Genomic DNA, 27,775 nt, shown 5'->3' with positions numbered 1-27,775 from the left:
CACGCACCCACACACACACACGTGCACGCACCCACACACAAACACACACACACACACACACACACACAAGCACGCACGCAAGCACACATGCACGCAAACACGCACACACACCTGTTAATGAGCTGGAATAGCTGCTGCTGTTGGAGCTGCTGATAGATGGCGGCAGCTGCTTGCTCCTGTTGCTTCTGCTTGAGGCGATCCTGGTCCAGGTTACCCTGCAGAGAGGAGGACAGACACAGAGCCACATGGTTCAATACACAGTCAGACACACAGGACTTCATTCCATTTAAACAGCAACGTGAAAGAGCAGGGTGGTTAGCAACTGCTTTGGCTTTAGTAGTACTTAATACCAAGTCTCAGTCCACATTTCCACTGGTGCGGTTTTGGTCCTCAAAAAGATTATCCCTGTTCAATAAATGTCCATATCAAGTATTGTTCTCCCCCCTAAAAAGACATTTGGACTTCCATTATATTTGCTTCGTCTTTGCCCTAATTAATTACAGAATGTATGAATATGTATAGGCTGTATCCTCCAGAATACTGTAGTATCCACAGAGAACATCTGAACATGAACACCAAACGCACTGAGAAAACAAAAAGAGTTCTGAGGTGTCCACTGTTCCGGTTACCGTCTGGATACATGTTGGACTTTCAACTTGATAACAATGTTTCAGATGTTTCCAACCGTGTCTGTAATCTGTATCCCCTAACTAAAAAGACATCTAGTTCAACATTTCCTTTCAATAATCCGCACCCCCCCCCCCCCCCCCCCCCCCCAACGTTGGCTGAGCTCCGACTCACAGTTCCAGTGGAGCGGTCCCGGGCGGGCGGTGGGCACGGTGGCTGTCTCATCAGCAGGGGCGGCGGAGAGGGCCCCGGGGCGAAGGGCACGCGGCCCCACATCTTGATGACATCGCCCAGGGGCTGGAAGCCCTCATCACAGCCCCTCTTCACCAGTAGGGTCATGGTGAAGTAGCCTGCCTGGAACCACTCGCACATCTCCACTGTGGTGAACGGACCTGGAGCACGGGGAGGAAGAGACACTTTTAGAGTTCCTATTCCGGGGATGTCATAATAGGCAAATATTTTTTTAAATGTGTGTGTGTGTGTGGGAATACCCTGGATCTCCCCCTGGGGGTCCTTGTAGAACCACTTCATGGCGGCCTCATGTGACAGGGGCAGTGCAGCAGCCGTATTCCTGCTCTCCTGCTGATGCTGAAGGGCCTGGGTGAAGCACTCCTCCTCCAGAGAGGTGTCCTGCAGTGACGCCACCATCTTCTCTGCCTCCTGTATGGCACACAGGGGGACAATGTATTCAGTTGGTGGGAAAATGTTTCTACTATATAATATTAAAAACATGTTTTTTTAAATATATTTAAGATATATTTTGGAATCGCCGTTTCTGCTAAGCAGTGAGCTAGATAGGCTTAAACTAATTTGATTTATAGCAGGAATTATTTACACGACTGCAAAGGCGAAATGGAAGCAAGGGGGAGGCGAGACATTATTTTCGTCACATTTTCAGCGCTTCCAATGCATAGACTCATATACCATAGTCTGGGAGAGACTATACTTCTACTAATAGCAAAACGATGATGGAGAATATGCTCCTCCTACCTGCTGGAGGTGCTTCATGCCCTCATCATCCTCGGTGTCTCCTCCAGATAGAGGGAGGAGCGGAGCAGCAGAGGAAGGAGGAGGTGGCGGCAGGCTGGAGGAGGTGGTGTTGTTGGGGCTCGACCGGGCCTTGGAGCTGCCTACTGGACCCATATCTGACACAACATAAACAATCCTTAGGAAAACAAGGCAAAGTACTGTGGGCAGGAGTCCCTCACTTGAGACGGAGATGGAATACATGTATGGAGCTGACTGAGCAGATTTACAACAATGTCAGAATAGAGAAATGGTTTTGTTTGGGCAGCCATAGCTGAATGGGTAGGGAAACACAAGGTCCCGGGTTCGCATCCCGGCCCCGGCTATGTGTCGAAGTGCCCCTGAACAAGACACTTAACCCCTAGAAAAATGGTTCCCAAACTTTTAAGCTTGAGGCCCAAAAGTGAAATTTGATGTCTCCCATGGACCCAAACTAGTGAAAATATCCGATCTACAAGCTCGATGAGACGTGTTGTGAGCTTGTAGATCTGCTATTTTCACAACTTCTTAAAAGCATTTTTTTAAACCTCTAATTAATGGATTAAAAATATATATAATCATTTCTCTAGAGCACATTATGCACCATTAGATAGGAAACAACAGAAGACCCTATTTGGTTCAATTCAGTTGCTTGACTACGTTAATAATTATACATTTTATTTTAGGTTCTCAGGGTATTCAAATGCACTTTGTATGAATAAAACAATATTGCTTTGGTTCATCTTTAAAATAAATGCATTTCCTTGCATTGAACACTAGAGGGAATATTGCATCTATTAAAAAGAACTACGGACATCACACAAAACTATGTGGAAACGAGCCTTAAAGGGATATTTCTCTTTCAAACATGTTTGGAGTCATTTTAACGTGTACTCAGGCTTTTGTGAGCACCTCATAAAGTTATTAAGTTGCTTGATTCAGTAATTACATATTTGATATTAATTTTATTAGACACTCCCCCTTCCTATACAAACCCATTGTAACTTCAAACTCTATTTTAACAACGATAGATTCATCGAAAATACCCGTCCATGGTTCTGGTGACTGATATTGCCCTTCTAATGCGTAAGGGGGAATATCAAATATCTAAATACTGAATCAAGCAGCTTAAAAACATGTTTGAAAGTGAAATATCCCATTAAGGGCGGTCTCTATATGCCATATTTAAGCTCACAGAACAGGGAACTTAATCACCCAGAATTGGAAATGGTGCATGTACTGTACCTTCACTTGGCATGCTGCTGGCCTTGGCAGGGTGGCTGTTGGTCAGCTGGGGGTTGTCGACCACCATGCCAGCGGTGCTGGGCTGGGTCTCTGTGGCCATGGAAGGAGCAGAGAGGGCCGGAGGAGCGGAGGAAGAGAAGGAAGAGAAGGAGGGGGGAGATGCTGCCTTTGCCTCGCGGTCACCTACACCAGAGCCAACTTCTTCACGCTCTGTCGGGGAGGAATGAAACATGGTGGAGACCATAAACAAACTGGTGTCCAATTTGCCAATTTCCCCCTCCGTGCTTGCTCTTGTTTTGAGCGTTGCTTGCGATGTTGGATATAAAATGGAAAATAACTATCTTATCTGGATTGCACGATTATTCTAAATATTAGGCCAATGCACATCTTCAGGAGGTGATTTGGGTATATATGATAAGATAGGGAATCCTGTTTTAATATTCTCTGGTTGTGATGATCATGTTCTTTCTGTGGTAGTCCCATCATGCTGAATCAGAACCATTTTATTGCTAATATATATATATGTTGGACATACAGGGACAGTTTTATTTGTCAATGTGCGAGAACATGAAACAGTGCAATATAAATGTAAATACAAACGTGCAAACCGCATATGTTACAGTGCGACAAATATGCTGTGTAGTCTCCATGGAGAAATGCTTGGACTCTTTTCTTGTGCCGCTTAAACCTCCATGTTCTCCTTCATTATTCGTAATTTGTTTATAACTTTGTATTTTATTATGTGCATTTGTATATTTTGTGTAACATTATTTTTTGTTCTGTATGCTGTGCAGCACTTTGGTCAACCTCTGTGCTTTAAAAATAAAATTGATTTGACTTAATATACAGTACTGGTACCACAGTACAATATATGGGTACTGGTTATTTTGTTCAAACACTGTAGAGGCACACATCTGCTTTACTGTGGGTGCTGGAAGACAGGTCTGGTACTACAGACAACAAAAGGTATCGAATCAGTTTAGGATATGTGATATGGAAAACAATCACAAAACGCGTATGAAAACCCAATCTCCGTCACAAACAAATAGAGGTGGAGCATTCTGAAAGACGACGATGTGTCTTTTCTCACCCGTGTCTTTGTCTCCTCCTCCATTATAACTTCTCTCTGCGTCAGCATAGCTCTCCTCCTCTTCCTCCTCCTCGATCCCCTGGAAGTCCAGCTCCTCCTCCAGGATCATATCTTGGCCACCCTTCTGAAAGGGGGGGGGGGAGAAGGGACACAAGCAGTAGAGAAAGACAACCATTAAGACGGATATTCATGAAGGCATATACTGTGTATATAAGACTTTATTAAATCAGCTGTTAAAATCAACAAATGTCTCATAACCACAACACGAAAAGGTCCAGGCGCATACCACATGTAGGCTCTAATTCGAATGCCGATCCTGACAACCTTTTCTGCGTGCCACTCCCTGTCTCTCTCTCTCACCTTTTCCCTTTCCATTCTCTACTAATATTACGATCAATAAATGCAGAAAAGCCAAAAAATAAAAAAGTGCAAAGTGACGCACTGTGAGATTGCACATCTGCTATTTTTGAGAACCACTGTTCTAAGCCACTATTCTAAATCCTGCGATTTTTCGGAAAAACTTGACGACACAAGATGCTTTCCCGGTTTCAATGGATCAAGCTCCAACACACTCACCTTGATGCACATGAAGGCTCCTGAGGAGTCAAAGGTGCCCATCTCGCCGTCCTCCTCATCCGTACACCACTCGGGCAAACCGTCCCTGTCGTCTTCCAGTCCTTCGCTTGCAGCACGCCTGCGGCCGCCACCGTGCCCGTCCGCGTCCCGGAAGTCAAAGTCAAACTTCCTGCGGCGGCTCTCCCCTGGGCCAGTGTGGTCCCGCCAGCCAGCTGAGCGAGGACCACCATCTGGAAGACGAGAGACATGATGGATTAGTTGAGTTTATTTGATATCAATTAATTACACTACACACAGGAAAATTGCTTAGATGTAACCATATAGTAGCTTGGTCATGCTAGGCTTTTATGGTGTTGGACATAAGCTCTAGTCGACATCTCGGGTGGACGGTAGGACGAATGGAATGCAAAATTATAATCCCCTCCCCGGAGGCTAAATCCTTCAAAAACACTAACAGTTGAATAGCTCTTGGGTTCCTCTGGTACTTATACGTGTATGCCGATGCAGAATCTCATCATTGTACAGTAACAGAACAGAGATGCATTTCTCCTAGGTCAGTGGTTCCCAAACTTTTTAGCTCGAGACCCAAGACAGATTTGATGTCTCCCCGGGACCCAAACTTGTGAAAATAGCTGATCTACAAGCTCACTGTTGTGAGCTTGTAGATCTGCCATTTTCACTACTTCTTAAAGGGTATTTTTTTCCCTTTAATTAATGGATTTAAAATAATAATGGAATTCTTTTGAAAAACGTTTGAATTTGTTTTTAACTTAAGAAAGATTTTTATTTTTATTTTTAGAAAATCTTTTGAAAAAAAAGAAGTAAAAACTAAATGTAGGAAACAAAACAAAAAGCGGTATTTACTCGCGACCCATAAAAATTGGTCCGCTACCCACATATGAGTCCCGACCCCGCGTTTGGGAAACAGTGTGCTAGGTGACTTGTGTCTAACCCGTACCATCCCTGCGGAGGACTCCAGCCAGTCTCCAGCTACTGCCCGGCTCACCACCACCAACACCACCACCACCCTCCTCTTCCTCCTGCTCCTCTCGGAGGGTGCGCCAGTTGTCGCTGTCTGCGCGTGTGTACTCCTTCCTCCCAGGAACAGCGGGAACTGCAGGCTCCTCAAAGGTTCCGGGACGCCCCGGCACCTCTCTGCGCAACGGCTTCTCAAATCGACGCTCGCCCCTGGAGCAAATGGAGAAATAACTTTTATTTATTTTTCTAAGAGCGACTTTGGTGCATGTTACATTGCAATGGCAATGCACATGGTGACAATTAGAATGTCAAAATCATATTTACAACTTCATCATGAATACGCGTGCAAATCATGCAAAGTATATCTTTGCAGGGTATTGTAAGATGTGATTGAAGTACTACAGCTAGGTGCTGGTCTATGACTATGTTATACTCAAATACCGCAGTAATAGTGTATCTCAGACAATAGCATATCTCAGACAAATGAATTAAAAGTTTTAAAACAGTTAATTCTGTTTTAGATTTTCACCAGCACGGCTGGTGTAGTTATCACCTTTTGTGGTGTTTATGTCTGCGGACCAATTTTGTCACAGCGATAGCGTCACAACCTTGCAAGATGTAGTTCAGATCATAATGAAGGCCATGATTGAAAGATGGCTTTGGTCTGAGCAAGCCAGAAGTAACTAGTAGCTACTACATTCATTTTCATTAGCAATGCTACAACATGCTAACAATCTATGTTGGACATTTCGCAGTAACCATGCAAGTATGTGGTGTCCTCACATAAATAAGAAGCCTTAAACAAGTTTCCCCATCAGCATAACATAATAATGGCAAGAGAAAACAAAAGCGTATAATAAGGCATAAGGCATATACATGTGAAATAAGGCAAAGCCATTTTCTGCAGAAAACACTTGTATATACTATATCAGAAAACACTTTTATAGCAGCAATAGTAATAGCACAGCACCTAGTATTTGTATACAAAAGCAGCAGTAGGTAGTCACAGAAGTAGGTAGTCACGTCAACATAACAAATGGGACTTGGTCTGGAGGTTAGGTCCGCAAGTCGGCCGTTGTGAAACAGCAGTAACAAGCAAAATAAGTTTGATTTGTTTTGGGGGTGATTTTCCTTTTTTGCCATATTAACACAGTTTGAATGCTGAAGAAGGTTTTCATTCCAACAGATAGCCGTTTTAGAGTCATTAAATGGTTAAAATTATATTTCAAACAAGGCTTGCTTTGTGTGTGTTTCTGTGCATCTTTTGGGGTGGAGAGTACCTTAAACATGCAGGCCCAACATTTGCATGAAAGGTGTCGATTGGTTCAATGGCCGTATTGTCTCTGGTTTCACCCTCCTGAGCACCGCCCATCTTCACAAGCATGTGTCTGTGTTTACATGTCGGAGCACGGTATGGAGAATGCAGTTACTGTAGCTAAACAAACTTTCAGTAACTTTCTGCGTATAGCGAAAGTTGCTCTGATCTGCTCAGCAGAAAGGATTATTCATTCATTGTTTTCCTCCTTGTGGAAAGCCTGGTGACGCGAGGTTAGTGCTTGATTCATAACTTGTTGTGTTTGTATCGTTGTGTCGGTTCATTAGCTAAAAGCCTGAAGGATTCGTCAGCCCATTACTGCTTAACGTATATGAACGTCTGTCTTGCATGACGGTGACGTCACACACAGCGTCCTTGAATGTTGCAATGTGTTTGTGTCTCTGTCACGTCCAACAGTAGCAGTATTAACAGTATTATAATTGTGTCCATTGCTTAGAAAGAACCATCAGAAGGCTAAAAATACAGGGTAACAGTCATGTAGTTAAATAACTATTAAGTTTGTTGTTTTCTAGTCTAGGCCACGAGTGCTCAAAAGAACAACATTGAATGGCCGGACCCTTGAAAGGTATATAACTCTGGGAGTGAATATATGTAACCAAATGGAGGTCAATTTGATTACATTTAAACACTCTCAGTGTTATCATACTACATAATCAGCATGACATAGGCCAAATCATGCTGATTATGTTATCGTTCTCAAAATAACCAAATGGACCCTTAGGTCTTTAACTCTTGAGAGTGTATAAATGTAAACCTTGGATAAAATATAAATGGACTCGTAATGGTCCATTTGGTTACATTTATACATTCTCAGAGTTACTAGGTTATGGGGGTCCGTGGTTTGAGAACCACTGGTCTCTAGGGCCTAGAGACCACCTGATTTTCACAAAATACTATTTTGTGAAATGTATGTGTTGCTTCAAGTTTCTATAGAGTTGACAGCTGACTGAAAGGTGACAATGGGTGAGTGGTTAGAGGTGTGGTTAGTGGTTGAATAAATTATCCATTGTTAACGCCCATTAACAGGCCTGAATGTGTGAAATCTTTGGAAGACGTTTGCTTTGACTATCCTGGCTTCTTGAAATATTTTCAGATTTCAATAAATTAGACATTTGAACAGAACTTACATTCTGTGCATAATCTGTAAAAAGCTGAAAAATGACCATGGCCCCCTTGCGGCCCAAAGCATTGCATTCAGTCACAAATGTGCAAGATACCTTGTATCTATATACTAGACATCAGCAGAGCAACAATTTCCCTGTATTTTTAATACTATAGCAGTGGTAGTAAAATCAAGCTTATGTATACATTGTGCAATAGTGGGTTGATATACACTATACAGGATTAACCATTTGACCAGTACCAGTAATACGGTTAAACCATTAACACATTGGCTGCCATTGACGCAGATCTGCGTTCATTTGCGCAAAAGCCCGTTGGCTGCCATTGACGCAGATCTGCGTTCTTTCAAAAAAAAAATGTTTTCAAAATAAAAGTTTTTTTTTTTTTTTTTTTTTTTTTTTTTTAATTTTTCAAAAAAACCCAAAGACCAAGGAGATATGATTTTCCGAAGAGTTTTGCTCCCAGACACTTCCTTATAACTGAAAACTTAAAAATTATGTATCTCGGCTCCTAAGTGCTTTTTTTTTCTCATTGAAAAAGTCTGGCAGCCAGCTGTAGGTAAAAATTCAAAAAGCTGGCAGCCAATGAGTTAAAAGCATGTTTATTTAAGTTACATTTTTAATCAAATAAAAAAATAGTATAGATCCATAACAACCTACGTAAATCACCCACTTATAGTCACAACCCACAGTTTGTAGAGTATATAGAGAGATGCCTAAAGGAGTTGGTTGACTTACCTGTCATCCCAGCTCTGACTGCGGTGAATCTCTCGGACACTGCGGCCAAAGCCCACCTCTGCCTCTTCAATACTTCTTTGGTAGAATCCACCTTCTCCACGGCCTCGACCTTGGCACAAAAACAGACACAGACACAAAGGGACACACTCCATCATTTTTCCAAGCCATTTCCTCGGCTGTCCTGAAGCGGATGTTGAGTGTTTACATTGGCCATTTATATGCCAACAGCGCCGTGTGTACAAGGTGAACTCATGTGTGCACGTGCAGCAATCTTACACAGGTGTGGACTGACAAAAGGACAACTATTTGGGCAGGCCAAGAGGAAGTGTGGTCCGTCAAGATGGCAGAAGACGAAGGGGAAATAAACATTACAAAGGACGGCTTGAATAAACTGTTTTGCTTTCTCTGGATCACGTCCATTGTAGCTTGAGCTCAAGGCTTTGTGCTGCGGTTTGACTGGTGTTAATGTGGGTTCTGGTGGTAAAGTGTTTATTGTGAGTACATATCCTATGCATAGCGGGTGCTGTGGCGTATTTAGTTGTGTTTTTGTTGATGTCGTTTAGTGTAACATTTTACTTTGTATAGATATTGTTTTATATTTTATTGAAACCTTGGTGGAGATTTTGTTTTTACCTCGACCTCCTCGCGTGGCCCCTCGTCCTCGGACCACTCCAGCCGGGGCGGCCCCTCCCACTCCTTTTCCCATGAGCCTCAGCACTGCCACACTGTTCACAGACATGGAGAAGTTCCTCTGCACAGCGAGAGAGACAGGGCAAAACACAGAATGGAAAGAGCAAAATGGAGGAATGTTAAGAATGTGAGCTCACTGTTTGTCACACAGCAGCAGAATAGATCTCTTTGAACAAGAGCATATGTGAGTGAAATGGGAAGAGATGGAATGTGTGAACTGCTGTTAGAGTGTGTTCACCGCAGAGAAGAGCCATTAGAGCAGGGGTCTCTAACTGGCGGCCCATATACAAAGGTGTTCAATCTGGCCCGTCGGATGATTTTGAGGAAAAGAAAAAAATACTACCATTTATCTATGTAGCCGCTTTGATGCCACCGTGACCCTCACCGCTCCCACTGTCTGTACCTGACTCTCAACACAGTTCTCCTACTGTCTGTACCTGACTCTCAACACAGTTCTCCTACTGTCTGTACCTGACTCTCAACACAGTTCTCCTACTGTCTGTACCTGACTCACAGTTCTCACTGTCTGTACCTGACTCTCAACACAGTTCTCCTACTGTCTGTACCTGACTCACAGTTCTCATTGTCTGTACCTGACTCTCAACACAGTTCTCCTACTGTCTGTACCTGACTCACAGTTCTCACCGTCTGTACCTGACTCTCAACACAGTTCCTGACTCAACAGAGTTCTCACTGTCTGTACCTGACTCTCAACACAGTTCTCCTACTGTATATACCCGACTCTCAAAACAGTTCTCACCGTCTGTACCTGACTCTCAACACAGTTCCTGACTCTCAACAGAGTTCTCACTGTCTGTACCTGACTCTCAACACAGTTCTCCTACTGTCTATACCCGACTCTCAAAACAGTTCTCACCGTCTGTACCTGACTCTCAACACAGTTCCTGACTCTCAACAGAGTTCTCACTGTCTGTACCTGACTCTCAACACAGTTCTCCTACTGTCTATACCCGACTCTCAAAACAGTTCTCACCGTCTGTACCTGACTCTCAACACAGTTCCTGACTCTCCACAGAGTTCTCACTGTCTGTACCTGACTCTCAACACAGTTCTCGCTGGGGAGCTAGTTGTGTAAACAGCAGAACGATAGGTAGCCGTTACCTAAAATCTAAACTGAGCTAGCAGGTAACACATTGAAATGACATGAAAATAAATAACTGCACAGAAACTGGTCTCTGATGTTGACAGGCTGGTTTAAGTCAAGAGGTGTCTGGAAGCAGCAAGTGAAAAATGTGTGACACAGTTGAAAGTACTGCGACATGTAAGCAAAATGCATTACAATGTGTGTCTAATTTAGTTTCTTATGAAGAATAAGAAAAATGTGTTAAGTGAAACAGAGCAGGGACAGTATTCTACATTTCTGTCTGCCAACGTTCAATTTCAAATGGTTTATAAATGGAAAGGGTGGGGATCTCAAAACAAAAACATCATGTTTTTCATCTCTAATCACATACTTATTGTAGTATACGACTGTAATACCAATCAAAAAGGTAACCACCTTCATAATAAACCAAATCCACAAAACGAGACACTGTAGTTATTGCAGAAACTGAGACAGCAGGCTGAAAAAACAAAGGCAGCAGCAACTGTGGGAGTCCGTGTGTGCATTCACGCGCTTCAATCTGTCCGCTTGTGCACAACGGGTCCGCAGTCACATTTTGCCTCATTTTGCCTGTGACCAGTTTGATACCCCTGTGATTCTACAAATGTCTTCTAAATCCAAACAGTTTTCTGAAAAACGTATGTTGCTATATCAGTGGTTCTCAAACTCTTCTGTTGCTATATCAGTGGTGCTAAAACTTTTTCATGTGAAGGACCCCCAAAATGATATGTGTTTTGCCATTTTGTATAAATTATACAATTGGGGTGGTTGTATTTTGTCTCCCTGCTCTTCTATTGAGACAGACAGACACAGACACACTTGACACAGGATGTGACACCAATTTTGACCTGATGGGTCAAGATTCAATTTATCCCCTGAGCAAGCAGGCAGGCTCTATTAGCTCAATGGCAAACAAATAATAAATCAGCACCTAGGCAGGAAACCAGGTTCAAATGCAGGGTAGTCAGGCTCAGTCACACAGAGATCTAGGAGATCGCGTGATCGCAAGATTTACTCCTCCATTCACTTCCTGGTTAACGTATTTGGGAAAACGAGTTAAGTGTGTGCACCACAGAGAGAGAGAGAGAGAGAGAGAGAGAGAGAGAAAAATGTCTGACCTGCTCCTCCTCAGTGAGAGGCACCAGTGCCAGGGGCTGCATGGGCTCATCTTGCAGAATAGCAGCAAACTCCTTATCCTGCATGTCCTCTGGGACCTGAACACACCAAAGGACATGTTAACAACCGTGTAAACCTGGGGGAAATTCAGTAGGTCACAGATTCACCTTTCGCACACAATAACAATCGGGAGAGATTTCTCAGTCCTGCAAAAACAAAGACATCCCTAGGCACACACTCAAAGAGATGCTTCAGGTGTTTAAGAAACCCATCTGATTTACTTCAGACAAGTCGTTATTTCTATTCAAAAACACTTATGAATTAGAAGTGAAACGATCACTTGAATAACCGATCATCAAAAAAATAACATTTTTGTAATCAAGTAGTCAGTTATGTGATTACTGATTTTCTAATATGTGATGTGAATGCTGGTCTTGGTTCCATATTCAGATTTTAAACATTATGATTTTGTCTGCTAGGTAAACATTAGCAATTCCAACATGTCCTTTTGGGTTCAGCTTAACCCGTGATACCATCATTTTGTATGTACCGCCATTTTATGGTCCAATTATTATTAACACATTGAATGCCTAAAACGACTTAACTCGTTTTTAGCTTTTCATCACTTGAGTGCCAAGATCTGCTAAAAACGAGTTAACTCGTTTTTAGTAAAAAAATAATTTTTCAAATTTTTTTTTTTTTTTTTTTTTTTTTTACTTTTTTTTTTTTAAATTTGACCCAAAGACCAAGGAGATATGAATTTTCGAAGATCTTTACTCTCATCCACTTCCTTGTTAACTTAAAACTTTAAAATGTTGTATCTCGGCTCGTGAGTACTTTTTTTTTTCCATTGAAAAATCTCTGGCATGAATAACAATAGGCAGTGAAAATAATTCAGGCAGTCAATGTGTTAATCTCATTGATCAACCTAATAAAACCCCACCAAATAATCGACAGATTAAACAATACTAGTTGAAGCCTTAACATATGTAATGTTCACGTAAGATCTATGAAAATCTATGAAAAACAGAACTTTCTATAGTGGACAACATTATGGGATTGAAACGTGGTATTCACACCCTGCTATTATCAAACACTCCACAGTGGTGATAAATAACCTAATCTGAACTATCCCTTTAAATCAAAGATTAGCAGAGAGATGTCTCCTCCTCCTCACCTTGTTGTCTTTGATATAAAGTGCTAACATCTCCTCTCGGCCGTAGCGATACTCGGCCAGCTTGTACTTTGGCATGGCGGGGGAAGGAGGGGGGGAAGTCACAGTCCCCCCACTGGACAGTGCACGGAGCCTGTGGAGATATCAAGGCAGTTGAACATCAACCCATGTTTCTTTACCGTCAATATGGATATAAATAATCAAGGAGACAAACCATACAGCCTTCATAGTTCATCATAGTTCATAAGTACATTCCTAAGTGGAATATAAGCTTTTTTTCTTTTCGTCATTGCCACTTTTTATATTAAACAAAACAAAACAAATACAAATAAAAATGTAAGCCAGTGTTTTGCCATGTCAAAACACCACACAAATGACATGAACAAAGACAATGGTGGGGCAACAATGTTTCACAAAGAGACACTATGCAGCAATTCACCTCTATGCACGGCATATAGATATAGGGGCTATTGTGTAAGGTTGATAAGAATTCCTTTTTATCTGACTAGGAGGGGGAAAGAAATGGCACCAAATCAGCACTTCAAAAACCACTATGAATGTTCTGTAAGGAATCAACCATCCTCCCACGCAGGTTCCTCGGAAACCACTTGGCTAAAAACAGACGACACATTAGCCTTCCAATATCAAGATTTCATTTTAAGATGCCATTACTAGCAGGACCGCTTCCAAGGTCTGGGTCTGCAGCTTAACAATGGCTCTATTCACATGCCTCCGCACAGTGTGTCACACTGAGTAATGGCACCACATCAAAACCATATGTAGCTCCGAGGGGGGGGGGGGGGGGGTTGAGAGGTAGAGGTAATATTGAGACGGAGGGCAAGAATGCATCGGGGGGAAAAAAAGAGAAAAGAGAGGAGGGAGATCAACAAGCCTGTGACTTGTAATAAAGGCAGGCAAACGGGTTCGATACAAGAAGAGCCAAGATATGACGGACTCTCAGCCAAATATCATACTTTTAGATCATTTGTGACTCAAGCATTTATTTCATATTTTCTTCTTCTTGTGGTTTATTATTAATGTCAACATAAACACATTTGTCTCTTCTAAATTGACTCGTGCCAGAATAACTTTGATATGTTCTAGCCAGTTGTCTGCACCCACAAGTACTGTACCATGCATCCAGGACAACAGAGGAAACAAGTCCACAAGGCTAGAGGGAGAGTGGCTGCAGATGTGTAAAGGGAAGAATATTTTGCATGGCTGGCACTGCACCAAGAATGCATACAGCAGTCACAGGCCATTAGAGCTGGAGAGCCTGCAAACCAGAGACTACGCCTCCCATTAAGCTCTACACAAACACTCACTGATGATGGGGCAGTTGGGTTGGGGAGGTAGAGGACATGAGAGGACGAGAATAGAGAATTTCTGTTAGCATTATCTTAACTGAAGAGCAGTGACAATTTCCAGTTTGAGTGACTTGGGAATTGAGTTTCTGAAAAACATGGTGAATGTAGTTCACTCCTAGATTGTGGTCCCCAAATCCCCAAATCCATCTGGGGTAAGGTAAAAAAGAAGTTTACATATTAGTGAATCCCATGCTGATGTGAACGCAGTGATGATTTCAGACAGGATTTCATTAAAGGTGCAGTGATTGCATGATTTTGGCATTTTGTCTGTTTTTCTTTTATCTAAGGACTCTTTCATTACTTCTCTACCCGATGTGGTTAATATACTGTAAAACGATATATTTCCCATGTATTTTAATTTTCCTATTGTAAGGTGCAAGCTTCAAGGCAAACAAATAGGAACAAACTGGGCTCCTGATATATCAGGAGCGTGTACCTCCCATTACATTGACATTGACTGAATATCGAATTGCATCACTCCAAATAATTATAATTGTGTCATGCGAATAATCGTGTGGCGCCCAATGTGAATGCATCTCAACAACCAGGAAATGTGAAAGTAGTCAAGAGAATATGAAACTGCTTGATAATCTATGTAATCCACACACACATTAAAAGCACACATTTTCCCCCGCTAATGTCTTTGTCTTGTTGTGATCAGCTTTTATAAACTCTGTCGGGGGCATACACACCCCATTGCTCAGATGGATCAGCCCCCCTCTCCCTCACATAGTTTGCGTGTCTTGTCACAGTGTCAACTTCAAGATGCCAAGTGCTCAAAGCATCCGTGAATGGTTTGATTGACAAATATGAGACTTGTTCTGCACAAAATGTCAGCCAATATTGCACTTTCTGATCTCTCCCTAGCGTGATATGGCTTGACTTTTGTTTAAAATGGCCAGAAGAAAAGTGCATTTGAGGTAAATGAACAAGGAAAGACAGCAAAGATACCAGCACGGTAAAACGTTTAAAAGTGGAAGAAGGTAGAACAAATGTCGGACTGTCACTGATGACGATACAGAAAGCGCTGGCATGTTGGTACAGCAGTGATCAGAAACATCTCCGCTAGGTTGTGCCAATAATCAAACTATCTCCATGCTACAGAGCACCTTTCCTACATCCACAAGGCACATACTGACTGACTGGGTGCACTAACTAGAATTCACAGACCAGCAAATAGTTGTACCAGAACAATTATTTGCACTCGCACAAATGCTCCAAATTATGTTTCAAGGTCACACCCATTACATTTCGGGAGCATTTGTCACCAAAATGGTCATTTACAAGCCATGAAAAACAAAACAACAGGATATAATGTAATACCAAAGGATCATTATCATGGTTACTTCATGGCCACAACTGCAAAGCAGGCTCATCATGTTCTCCTAAAGGCTTTGTACAAAGCTAACTGTATAAATCCAACTGTAGTAACCTCACCAGTCCTTAATGAGATGAACTAAGTGTTTAATCTGTTGTTTTCAAGTTAACAGTGATTTCTTCCTGAAATTGAACATGGTTTACAAGTACAACATGAAAAATAAAGGAAGACTGCATTCCCATTCCACCTGACCACTTAAGTGTCAGTGTCTCCACCAAGCACCTCTTTCTTTAGATTGCAAATCTCAAAGGATTTGGGCAACTAATAGCCGGAATTCCCTAGCCCTAGCCTAGGTGTCAGAAAATCTTCCTGTTGAGATTCAGAATATCGTTGCTGTCGGTCGGAAACCTCTCATCTCCATATTCTAACTTTGTGTTTTTTTGTAAATTGATGCCCTACTTGATCATTCTACATCATCGCAAAAGTATCAAAAGTAGCAGAGCTGCAAGCTCTATTTTCTTATTTGAATCCTGAAAAGTAACAGTTTTGGACATATGAGGTTTCCACCCGACAGAGACGATATACAATAGTACATGTGATAAACCATATACCTTTCCCATCAAAACAAAGACAAACCAGGGCTACAAACACTGGTGTTTAGTGGACACATGTCTCCACCCTCCTCGATGACATGCTTGTAGAATGGTTGTTCTGTTGTTGGCTTCCAATGCTTTGGTTTCTCTAATTCAATTTTTGCTCTTGGTTTCCTTCACAAGATCGTTAATATGTGTAAACCAAGTCACGGTTCAGAAAAATGCCCATAAAGGCTTTTAGGAAGCTTTCTTTTGATGAAACAAAGGTTGAAATATTGCCTGTATTGATTTTTCTTTTTTTTTTGTCTGCATGGTATCGGGTCCGGGCTAGATAAATGCTGACTTGCACATTACTTTGACACATAATGGGGCTCATGCAGCAAATTTCTCTAAAATTTCTCTTATTTTCTGAGAGAAAGAATGAGAGAACTCAACTCCGGATAGACTCCATATTTGGGCATGCCTGACACAGATCTACTATACATGGGCATAAAAGGGACACAGATAAACGGGTATTGCATAACCGGGTGGGGCATGCATTTCCAACTTGCATCTTTCTCGACTAGTTTGTGATAAGCTGCAACCAGCTCTCTGTATTTGAACATTTCGGACAGACAGACCTTCTAAAAATATAAATGCTTGAGGGACCAATAACTAGGCTGCAAAAATTGCAAATCAGTCATATGTGTATTGTAACTAAATGTATATGACAAATCAATATACCAAACAAGTCAGCTGTGTGGCATTGCATCCAGATATTGTTCTACGGGCCCTGCCTGATGACCATCATTCAGGTGGTTTGTCTTTGTCCAATTATCAGTGCAAAACGTGAAATCAGAAACAAAAATAAATAAATATATTGTTTCCTTCACCTACTGAGGCTACACCAATAATCAACACAAAAAAACATTTATGAACATGTCAGATGTTTCAACCAAAGGAATGTGAGGCATACAAACAGCTAGCCTTTCTCTAATCAGCTGCTTATCTTGTCACATACCAAACATGAATGGTGTTCTCAATTAAATTAGTAGCTAGCCATCTTAACATGACTTAGATGCTTTCATTTGCTCACAAATACAACTCTTTCACTGATGGACCTGCCTGACTGTTTTGACACGGGAAAATGGATGCCAAAAAACAATAATAAGCCAGGTTTTGGTGCAATGTATTGTGGAAGCAAAGCATGGTTTCTATAACCTTTAACCAATAGTCCCATTGAACCATAAGGACTGGTACAAAGATTCATATCTGAAATCATCCCAACAACATTTAGGAGACAGAATGAATGAGAAGAGAGCAAACCCCTTAAACAGAAAAGATATGTCTATGTTTTCAGTTAACCACTTCACTAGGTTGGAAGATATACATGTAAGCAATTGTGCATTGAATAGAAAATGTTTCCAGATTTTGCATGACATTCATTGCAAAGGTGTATATAATTTGTAGAGATTTTTGAGGTGACGTACATTTCTTCTTAAATGCAAAGTTAAGCTATGAGTCACAAATTAAGTCTGTATACATGGTTTGAGGTATGACTTCTTCTCACAGTAAGCATGCAATAAAACCTATATCACAATTAAAAACCTGGTCACTGTCCTTTAACAGATATAGGAATTTGTGGTAAATTGAAGTTGTTATGGAAACCATATTATTTGGGCCCCCCAATAGCCTTAGAGTGGTTAAGGTGCATACCACATGGGCTCTGATGCCTGACAGCGAGTCCTGGGTTCGATTCCCGAGCCCAGTGGACCCTTGCTGCATGTCATTCCCCAACCCTCTCAGCCTGTGTCCTGTCAATCTTCAGTGTGGTGTGGACTATAAATAAAAGGCATATATATATACATATATATTTACCATTCTGGGCCGAAGTTAAGAGTCTCAGCAGTCATATTCCTCACGTCCTCGAAGAACTGAGTATCTGAGGACAAAATTAAATGTTTTTGTTTTTTTTCATGGACAAATAGTTCATGTAGAGAACAGCCCTTGAGCGTGTTAAACGTACAGATTTATATATACATGGTGCCATTAAACAGTCACACATTATGGATACCGTCAAACATGTGTGCAACCGTCAGGAAGTACACACACCTCTTAGTTGTCTTACCCTGTCCAGATGATCGGAGCAGGCTGGACTGGACTGGACCAGGCTAGGGCTGGCTGGCTTTAGTTAGGCTTAGGTGACTAGAAGGCTGAGTGGTGCTTTAGCTGTGGTCACAGCGCTCCCCAAACACACAGACACAAAGAAAATAGCTGCCAGTTTCAGGTGCTTGAGGAATACCAGGTTATCGGGTCCTACTCGGTAAAGCAGGGGATTGAGGATTGTTCGTTTGGAGAATGGAAGCTCCTGCTACTCACAGCCAAAAAAGGGTTGTCAAAAATAAAACAAACTCAAAAAACCTTGGAATTGAACGATGAAACGAAATAAAACTCTCGATAGTAGTAATAATGATTTTCTTTTTGACAACAGCAGTTATATATATATATTTTATATATATGTATCACATTGAAGTTAAAAATATGAACTGATTCATCAAAAAAGTTAACGCAGGAACAAAATAACAGCCAAACAGCAAAACAGGCTGCTGGAACAGCTGCCAAGAGCAGACGCGACTCTCACTCCTCCACTCTCTTCTCCCTCCCTCTGTGCCTCGTTCTCTCGCTCCGGATGAAATGTGGATTGACGGAGACCCTTTAGGTAACTCCTCTATTTCCTGCCCTCCTCCTTTTGCACCACTGTGGAAAAAATAAAATAAAAGACAAAGGTTTAAAGATAAGAAGTGTGTATTTAATCAAATAACTACCTAGTGAGACACACTTTCACTCACTGCTTGGCAGCCTGCCCATGTATTCACAACCAAGACAGTGTAATTTGATTTACTCTTGTTTTGGTTTGACACGCTACTTTCAAGGCCGCTTTCCTTGAGACTCTCTGTTATGGTACTTTGTTTTAGAATGTATTTGTTTCAGCACATTGAGATAATTGAAAAACACTGCTGTGTTCCTTCGTGGAATAAATATGCTCATGGGAGATTTCCCATAGAGAAATCCAGGGGTCGACTCATTTGAAGTGGTAAGAAAGCACCTGCAAATGACATGGCCACTAAAGCAATATCCAGCCAACTGAGTTATACGTACGTTGGTGGTAAACATCTGAGCTTGTATTACCCTTTGTACTATTCACAATGTAATCCATTTAGGAAGTGAACCATGCACAACTTCAACAATAACTTATTGGAGAGCTAACATATTTCTTTTTACAAATTTGAATAAGGGATAGCACCTGAACTTAACTAAGAGATGGGCACTAAAATGGCAACGTGCTTCTTCATTGTTACACCCAGAACTTATACAGTAGAAGCTAGATGAAGCCAATGTTATGGTCTTATTACTAGATTAGGAGCCTACAAGGTCTGTAACCAACTGCTTAATAAGCTTGTTTTGGCTAGATATGACATACCTGAAAACAAAAAAACAAACAAAAAAAACATTCAAATTTGAATTCACAAATTCATATCTTGATTAACAACTTGACTTTCTTTTGACAAAAGGGGTATTCTGGATTTAAGGCAACACTTTCCCCCCCTAATATATATTAAACTCATGTGCACAGTGCATACACTTATCACACTCAAACACACCCTTAACAATGTCATTTCAGTTCAAATACACTTGTATATACTAGAGGTGAAGCAGTTCAAAAACGGAATCACATTTTTGTAATAGAATGACTTTAGGAAAGTATCATGTACATTTTTGTTTCCGACTGTGATGATTACTTCAACAAAATGTGAATACTTGTTTTTGTTCCATATTAAATGGAAAGGTTATGTTTCTGACTGCAGGGTAGGGCGAGTGGTCTGCATGTCTTTAAGCATAACCAAAACACACTGTGTTGGTGGGTTGAGGCTATTAATAAATGATTATTTGTTGGCATTATACATTGGCTGTTTTAACTTTTCATTCATATTTCGACAACAGGGCAAACACATTTCTATGCCTTGTTTGGGTTCTGTTCACTTGTGATGTGATACAATCATTTTGTTACCTTACATTCTAAATTAACCACACATTAAATAATCATTGACAGATTAATCAGTATGAAATAAGTAGTTGCAGTCCTACAGCATCTTATTCAGAGTTTCTTTTTAACTTCAGGAAAAATGTGCACCCATATATATAGCACAAACTTTGTAGGCCTGTTGTTATTATGGTACATAGGCTATGCCAAATCAGGATATCTAGAGGCTACTAGTGAGGACATGAGGGGCACAGATTTCCTGCAGCATTAGTTAAATCAATAAACATCCCAGGTTACCTGGACATTTACAAATGTTTACCAGTTAAAATGTTGGGCCCTGTGCTTTGAAAACTAAAAACTAAAACCTACCGATGGAATCAAATTGTCTTTTTCGGAGACTGAGGCCGCAATGAATAGTAAGCACACAGGCTGTAGGGGCCGTGAAGGAGGATACAGTACTACTAGCGCTTCAACACAGGCTACAAGTTAGCCAACATCAACTGGCCGTTGGCTGCACACTTAAAGCAGCCAAATGTTAAAGCTGATGGCCGCAGGCATGGAACATGGACTTTTGCGGTCATAAATCGAACATAACGGCGAAGGATATGGTCCACCAGATCATATTTCGGGTTGCATAACATTAGCTGGTAGCTACCATGCATACGGTGTTCACTAACAGCCCGAGAGAGAAGGCCTCGGTTCTCTAATATGACGGTCTGTTATGGCGGAGGACTGGAGGGGGGCGGAGTGATGGGATGAAAACACCACGGATGGGACCGTGATGTCATAAACAAAACTTAGCCTTCACTCATCTCGATATATTTTAACCACTTAAACCCAATGTTAACCCCATAATGTAAGCGGAGTCTCTCAGGGCTCAATACTAGTGTATTTTCTGTTATTGTGGGGAAAGCTTTCGCTGAAAATAGCCGATCCACAAGCTCACAATGCTAATAATATTAATTACAATTACAATAATAACAATAATCGCCCCAAGAGGCAGCCTGTGTGTTTCTACATACACACAGAGATACAGGTAAATGGATGTTTAGAACTTTAGGAAAAGGAACCTTGCACAAAGCACCTTCAGCACCCCAAGTGCGCCGGGAGTGGACCAACCACATATAAACTGATTAACTGTTGTCTTTACTGCTATTCCCTTTTTTCTGTTATTGTTTATATCTGTTTGTTATTATTGCTGCCACAACAATGTCTGAGAAACTAGAACAAATTAATGTACTCTTATATGCACTCCTACAATTATTATTACTTATATCAACACCAATTGGCCTTGTAGTTTGGCTATTTGTACAATATTTATCTGTGGAACCGAGTCAACTTTTCTGTTTGGATTGTATGGGCTGTCAATGGGTTGGTGGTATTGCAACTCTAGATTCCAGATATTAAAAATAGGATCTAAAGAGTTGCTTGCGGCTAGCCCCAGATGACGCTTAGTTGTGACGTCACTAACGACACCTTGGGTATGGTTATCGCAGCCGTCTGGCCTGCTCTGCTCTACCAATGTGCGGAGCGGACGGGACGTCCACCTCTACCTACCATGTTGCTATTCGCTAGCTTTAGGCAATGTAAACAACACGTCTACGACAAACTACGCCAAAAAACGACTGCTCTTACAATTCACATTCGGCACAAAAAAACACTTTGCACGCGTGCTGTTGTGCACCCGCGTGCGTGGCGTGCGCGTCTTGACCGCGACAAGTGACGGTGTATACGTTAGCCGTGTGCTAGCCAGCTAGCTGCAAAAAGAAGAGGAACCAACGGGCTCCTTCTTACCTTCTGTGTGGTTTTTATGGTCAGCCCCGCACGTTGTGTTTACAGCCTCTTAGATCCTAATGCATTGGTCTCTCATGTAAACAACGTTCTCATTCGACTAGAATCGTACTTTGTCCACACAAAGTCGTGCGTTTTTTTGTGTTATTTGTGTTTATTTATTTAATGTCCTCCCCTCTCTCTTTCGCTCTCCTCCTTCGTTCGGTCGCTGCTGCTGCGTATCAGTGTTCTGGTCTGCCTCTGTGTGCTCCTCTCTACTGCTCCCTCCCCTCCGTGCGTTGTTTGTGTTTCGGAAACATGGCCGTTCGTGTGCGCACCACGTGACTTCACCACCGAACAGATCTACAAGCCAACGGACAAAATTCAAGCCCGTTCAAATTAGTTTGTAGATCTGCGGGGATATAGTCGACACCATCGTACGTCGAGGTGTACATTATTTTCATCAGTGCAAACGTTAAGCTCGACCCGAACAGTTTGGACCATAGGTTTGGACATGCAACAATTCATCCTCGCGAGACCAAACTGTGATCGCTAGATTCGCTACACTACAATCAAATACATATCCGGTCATATTTGTCCGGGAGGTGTCACTCATAATGTGAAATTATGTCACAATTATGTATGTGTCTGTCACTCTGTCTGTCTATTATGAATGTATAATTCCATTCATTCGTATGTATGGGCCATACATGCCATTGTCCACATCGGTCACATAGTTTACGTAGAGCTCGACTATTCCCCCCAAAACTGCTCCATGTTTTAGATATCGTGTTTGTGCTTATGAGCTAAAAGCAATCGGATTTGATTGCACATCATCATGACATGATTTGTGTGCATGGGGATCTCATCTTAAACAAGCTCAGTGCTTAATGAGTCTTCCAGTTTAGTAGACCTTGTATTGTGAATTTGTACTGCCATGTACTGATGTTCTCATGTCTTACTAAATAAAGTACACCAATAATCAATCAAATAAATCAGTGAACTGGATGCAATCCCATCTGGAGGGGGGAGAACAGGTGGTGGAGCTGAACGGAACCCTGTCCCCCCCAGTCCCAGTGAGCTGTGGTGTTCCGCAACCCCAAAATAAACCATTTCAAGCAGGAATTTCGTAATTTTAGGGGCAAGGCCACTTGGCCTTTGGTGTTGTGCATTTTTTGAGGGCACAAAGGCCAAATGCCAGGGCAGGAAGGCAATCAAATAAAACAAGATTTTAGTCTATTGAAAGAATTAATTGAATTTAAGATGATTTTAAATTTGATATGTAGACTATCTGCAGTGAAATAAATAAATAATGGTATTTATACAATCTGATCCATGCTCAGCCCTGCACCAATCAAAGTTGGATTGGTTTAAAGATGGGGAGTTGAGAATTCAGAATCTCAACAAAATACACTAGTGTCTACATGACAAGAAAGAGACAGAAGAGAAAGTGGTGCAGTTAGCTGGGGCATTAAGGCCACTGTGGCCTCTGGGAATGCCATTTCTTTGAGGGGCACCAGGCCAAACTGAGGGGCAACGACGGCCATGGCCTTCGTGGCTTCCCTGAAATTCCTGCCCTTGATGGCTTCACAGTAAAAGTGGGTGACAATTATGTTATCACAAGAAAAGACGAAATTACCTACCTGGGTTGTATTTTAGAGGCAAATCTTTCCAGTGGAAAAAATGGCAACTAAAGTAATCAAAAAAGTCAACCATAGAACAACATTTTTGTACAGGATCTCCTCACTGGTCAGTAGGAATACATTGAGGACTCTAAGCAGGAGCACTCATCCAATGTCACTTCGACTATGCATGCACCTCATGGTACCATAACACCACAAAGGCCTTAAAAACAAGGCACCCAGACATCCCAAAACAACTGGTCAGGCTACTGCTTGGCCTTACACTTACAACTCATCTAACATCTGCTCATTTTGCCAGGGTGGGATGGCTCAGGGTAGAGGACAGAGTACAGCATATTGCAATGGGCCTGGTCTACAAGATACACTACACCACAAAGACACCCATGTACCTGTCAAACTTCTTCAAGAAATGTCAAAGACGATCACAAACACAACATCAGAGGGAGCTCCACAAATCACTTCAACTGGCCCCTGTAAAAATATCAGAAAATCAAGTTCAAGTTGTCTGTCTGTCTGTCACTAAATCACAGCCACACCAGTCGGATATTGGGCTGAGTCAATTTAACTCCAATATGGATCCTGGAACTTCATGTGGCAATTCTCTGATGTCAGTCAACAGTTAATCTATATATGACTCCAAATTCTGGCAAGGTTTCAGCCCAATCTGGGCTCCATGACTCCCCATTATAAAATTATTGTTAATATTTCAAGTTAATGTTTCAAAAAGTAGCCTATTCAGTGAAAACAAACTGTGGAGGTGTTGAGATTGTGTGCACAAGAAATGTGGTGCTAATTGGTCCAGATGTTTGCAAGATTAGCTCTATCTCCAGACAGACACACAGACAGACAGAAACACAGGGGTGAGAACCAGTGGTGTAAAGTAACTAGTACATTTACTCAAGTACTGTATTTAAGTACAATTTTGATGTGTTTTACTTCGCTGGAGTATTTCCAATTTTCAATACTTTTACTTCTACTCCATTATATTTCAGTGGCAAATATTGTACTTTTTTTTTTACTCCACTACAATTATTTGAAAACTTTAGTTACTTTTCTTGGGATACTTTTACTAAGTAAAAAGTGAGTACTTTTTGCACCACTGCCTCAAAGCAAAGATTGTTCATTTAGGCTCAAGTCACCCTGATGAGAGGAAGAGAGCATCTTTTTTGAAAGGTAAAAAGGCAAAATGTGGTAAAAAACGGAAATATACAAATATTGTAGATTACTAGCTACACCTCCACGATAACACCACATGGTGGCGCTGCAGTATGAGCTAAAAATAAGGAATATTCTCAAGCGTTTGACTGAATACAATAGTACGACCAGGTGTCGCTTGAGTGTAAGCAACACATTCTCGAGATGGAATATAACTTAATGTATATTCCATTAATATAGAAAAAAAAAACATTTTATGCGATTTATATTCAATTGTTTAATTTGTTTTGGTCCTTTTCAGTGTTATGTAGTGTTTCCGGGGCAACGTTTTTATTTCATCCGAGTCATTTCAATTTGTATGCAGCGTTGCCATGTCGGCTTATTATAAGCGACTTTGGGCTTATTTTTCTGTAAAGTTGCTGGCAGTTGTGGGGGGGTTGCGTTTTTTTGGGCTTGTTTCTAAAGTGTAGTTGCTTAATTTGGGCTTTCTTCCAAATGTTGTTTAAACCAGTGGTTCTCAAACATTTTCATGTCAAGGACCCCCAAATTAATACATATTTTTAAACCCAATTAATTAACCTTCTGAACATATTAGATCACAGACATTCTAGGGCTAATTTTGTGCCAGAGACCCCAAACCAAGATTTTGTGGATTTGAAAATATTCCTACATGTTCAGTTTTTCCCAAGATTTTTCTTTGAAAATAGCAGATCTACAAGCTCACAACGCGTCGTATCGTGATTCGTGACCACGTTGTGAGTTTGCTTCTTTTGGGCTTGTTTTCATAGACATGGCTGCTTATTTCTCTCACAAAACCTGGCAACATTTCTTGTATGCCAGCGACAGCGAGGATTCGCACAATCGTAATATTTACACACTGAAGGTACAAGTGTTGCTTAAAGAACTAATACTTTATGCTAGCGCTATGTTTTCATTACAGTCCCGTATCGGGAATATTATGTTTTCATTGACAGATAGACATTTATTTTTCAGGATAGATCATGTACGTAGTATACTACGTACATGATCTTGAGACAAATATCTATATATCTATAGATATATAGATATTTGTCTCAATTTGATAAAACCATAAACCGTTGCTTAGATGTAGTCTGTGCTGGTAACGTAATGGCGTAACACCGTTATGTGGTTGATAATAACAATGTTATTGTGTGTGTGTGTGTGTGTGTGTGTGTGTGTGTGTGTGTGTGTGTGTGTGTGTGTGTGTGTGTGTGTGTGTGTGTGTGTGTGTGTGTGTGTGTGTGTGTGTGTGTGTGTGTGTGTGTGTGTGTGTGTGTGCGCGCGCGCGTGTGTGTGTAATGTTTTTTTCCCCAAATAGCCATATAAAATTGGCTATTTCTTTAACCAAAATGTAAAAAAAAAACGGAAAGGCATTTGGTTAATTGTCTGAAGCAATGTAAAATATACATGAAACATGATTGGAACATACATGGTATGATCAGATTTACTTCAACTGGTTATGCCATAAATTGATTGATTGATTGATTGATTGGATTGATAACTGACCAATGATAATTGACTGGCCAGCCACAGGTTTTGTAGCAATTGCAGAAATATTAGGCCTTAAATGTTCACTTCAATCATGTATACAAATTATTTATTATTCATTATTATTATTACATTTTGGCCCACAATGTGAAAGTGCTGAGAGAGAGAGAGAGAGAGATAAAAATGTGCGAAAATGTGCTCAGCAACTAAACTGTATTGTATTCCTGCTTGTGCCCCAGCTGCTGTTGCACACAAACAGACATGACAGAGCCACGCAGCCCAGCGAGCGCCTCTATACCCCAGACAGCTGTTATGCCAGCTGACACCGGCTCCCAGGCCGTGGAGATGGACCCGGTGGAGTACACCCTCCGCAAACGACTACCTCGCAAACTCCCCAAGCGACGCAACGACGTATACGTCAACATGAAGACAGACTTCCGGGCTCAGCTGGCCCGCTGCCAGAAGCTGTTGGAAGGGGGAGGCCACAGGGAGATCTGCGTCCATGGCCTGGGCCTGGCCATCAACAGGGCCATCAACATCGCCCTGCAGCTTCAGGCCAGCAGCCAGGGGGCCCTACAGCTGGCTGCCAACACCTCCACGGTGGAGCTGGTCGATGACCTGGAGCCAGAAGACCCGGACGAGGCCGGGGAGCCCATGACTCGCACGCGCAACAACTCGGCCATTCACATCAAGGTCTTCTACCCTCAGTGAGCAGCTGTGATGTTTTCATCACAGCACGTGTTTTGTTTTTACACCACCATGACTGCAGAAATGACCTCTCCAATTGTACACCAATAGACACAAAGGATCTCCTTGGCAAGTTGTGTTTTTTGGGGAAAAACTCAGCTTGGTCAGGAGATGACCACGTTATCTTTCTGCCCTTTGATTTTGGCAGTGGCAGAACGGCTGTGAGAAGATAAGGACATGTTGGCATGTCTGTGAACAGTGTTATGTTCCATAGTTTGATGAACGGACAGCCACAGCTGAATGCATAAGGAGTATTGCTACAGTACGTTTGTTATTTGTAATGGTTGACTAATTGTCAATTGTCAGTTTAAAGTTGGTCCTTCTTCATTGCATTCTTTTGGTTTTGCATGCCCTGAATCCTGAAATGGTTCACTTGTTTTAGCAATTATTAGTGAGGACCAATATAATGACAATAATGTTGAAAAGTGTTCCATTAAGTAAATGTTATTTATTTTACAATATAATGTTGCTTGTGCCAATCAGGAATCACTTCCTCCGGGTTTTCGGTTTCATTATCAGATCGTTGTTAACAAAAAATGACTGATATTTATGTCATACAAATAAACACACAAATATTTGTATTTTTTTTTTTCTTCTTCGACATCCTATGATTAAATGTCCACTAGGGGTCAGTAGATCACAGTGTACCTTGCCTGAGTGCTATATTTCTGGGGCCTTCTTTGTTTGATCCATGGACTAAACATCCCATTCCAAAGCCTAGTTTTTAACATTCTGAATTTGAGGGTATCAAGAACTGGATCTCATACTGTGTGTGTGTGTGTGTGTGTGTGTGTGTGTGTGTGTGTGTGTGTGTGTGTTGTATACGTACAGTG

At 41.5% G+C, this 27,775-nt stretch overlaps 2 protein-coding genes across 4 annotated transcripts in view; one reads left to right on the top strand and one right to left on the bottom strand.

Annotated features, from left to right (window-relative positions):
* gigyf1a (GRB10 interacting GYF protein 1a) overlaps positions 1 to 22,150 on the bottom strand; it is a 29,289-nt gene extending 7,139 nt beyond the window's left edge. Inside the window, exons 1-16 of one of the 2 annotated variants that reach the window (XM_084043290.1) lie at positions 21,913 to 22,150; positions 18,205 to 18,833; positions 17,955 to 18,018; positions 12,823 to 12,952; positions 11,648 to 11,743; positions 9,350 to 9,467; positions 8,717 to 8,825; positions 6,802 to 6,909; positions 5,502 to 5,731; positions 4,544 to 4,773; positions 3,968 to 4,091; positions 2,878 to 3,087; positions 1,618 to 1,772; positions 1,119 to 1,287; positions 802 to 1,019; positions 112 to 215 (exon numbers count right to left, since the gene is read on the bottom strand). In XM_084043290.1, coding sequence (XP_083899416.1) covers positions 112 to 215; positions 802 to 1,019; positions 1,119 to 1,287; positions 1,618 to 1,772; positions 2,878 to 3,087; positions 3,968 to 4,091; positions 4,544 to 4,773; positions 5,502 to 5,731; positions 6,802 to 6,909; positions 8,717 to 8,825; positions 9,350 to 9,467; positions 11,648 to 11,743; positions 12,823 to 12,952; positions 17,955 to 17,989 — 2,036 coding nt within the window. In that variant the 5' untranslated portion in view covers positions 17,990 to 18,018; positions 18,205 to 18,833; positions 21,913 to 22,150. The remainder of the gene's footprint in view (positions 1 to 111; positions 216 to 801; positions 1,020 to 1,118; positions 1,288 to 1,617; positions 1,773 to 2,877; positions 3,088 to 3,967; positions 4,092 to 4,543; positions 4,774 to 5,501; positions 5,732 to 6,801; positions 6,910 to 8,716; positions 8,826 to 9,349; positions 9,468 to 11,647; positions 11,744 to 12,822; positions 12,953 to 17,954; positions 18,019 to 18,204; positions 18,834 to 21,912) is intronic. The other variant, XM_084043291.1, reaches the window with a different exon arrangement.
* A 3,351-nt stretch (positions 22,151 to 25,501) lies between these two features.
* pop7 (POP7 homolog, ribonuclease P/MRP subunit) lies at positions 25,502 to 27,523 on the top strand. 2 transcript variants are annotated; one of them, XM_084042721.1, is made up of 2 exons: positions 25,502 to 25,569; positions 26,435 to 27,523. In XM_084042721.1, exon 2 carries the CDS (start codon positions 26,457 to 26,459, stop codon positions 26,904 to 26,906), a length of 450 nt encoding a protein of 149 aa, XP_083898847.1. In that variant the 5' UTR covers positions 25,502 to 25,569; positions 26,435 to 26,456; the 3' UTR covers positions 26,907 to 27,523. The 2 variants fall into 2 exon arrangements, with proteins under 2 accessions (XP_083898847.1, XP_083898848.1); XM_084042722.1 differs by having other exon boundaries at positions 25,534 to 25,569; positions 26,455 to 27,523.
* Positions 27,524 to 27,775: the final 252 nt, after the last annotated feature.

This window comes from Gymnoscopelus microlampas (assembly GCF_963454915.1).
Source record: "Gymnoscopelus microlampas genome assembly, chromosome: 19".
NCBI classification, from domain to species: domain Eukaryota; kingdom Metazoa; phylum Chordata; class Actinopteri; order Myctophiformes; family Myctophidae; genus Gymnoscopelus; species Gymnoscopelus microlampas.
The sequence above is the reverse complement of the archived record's forward strand: the minus strand, read 5'-3'. Positions and strand labels throughout refer to the sequence as shown.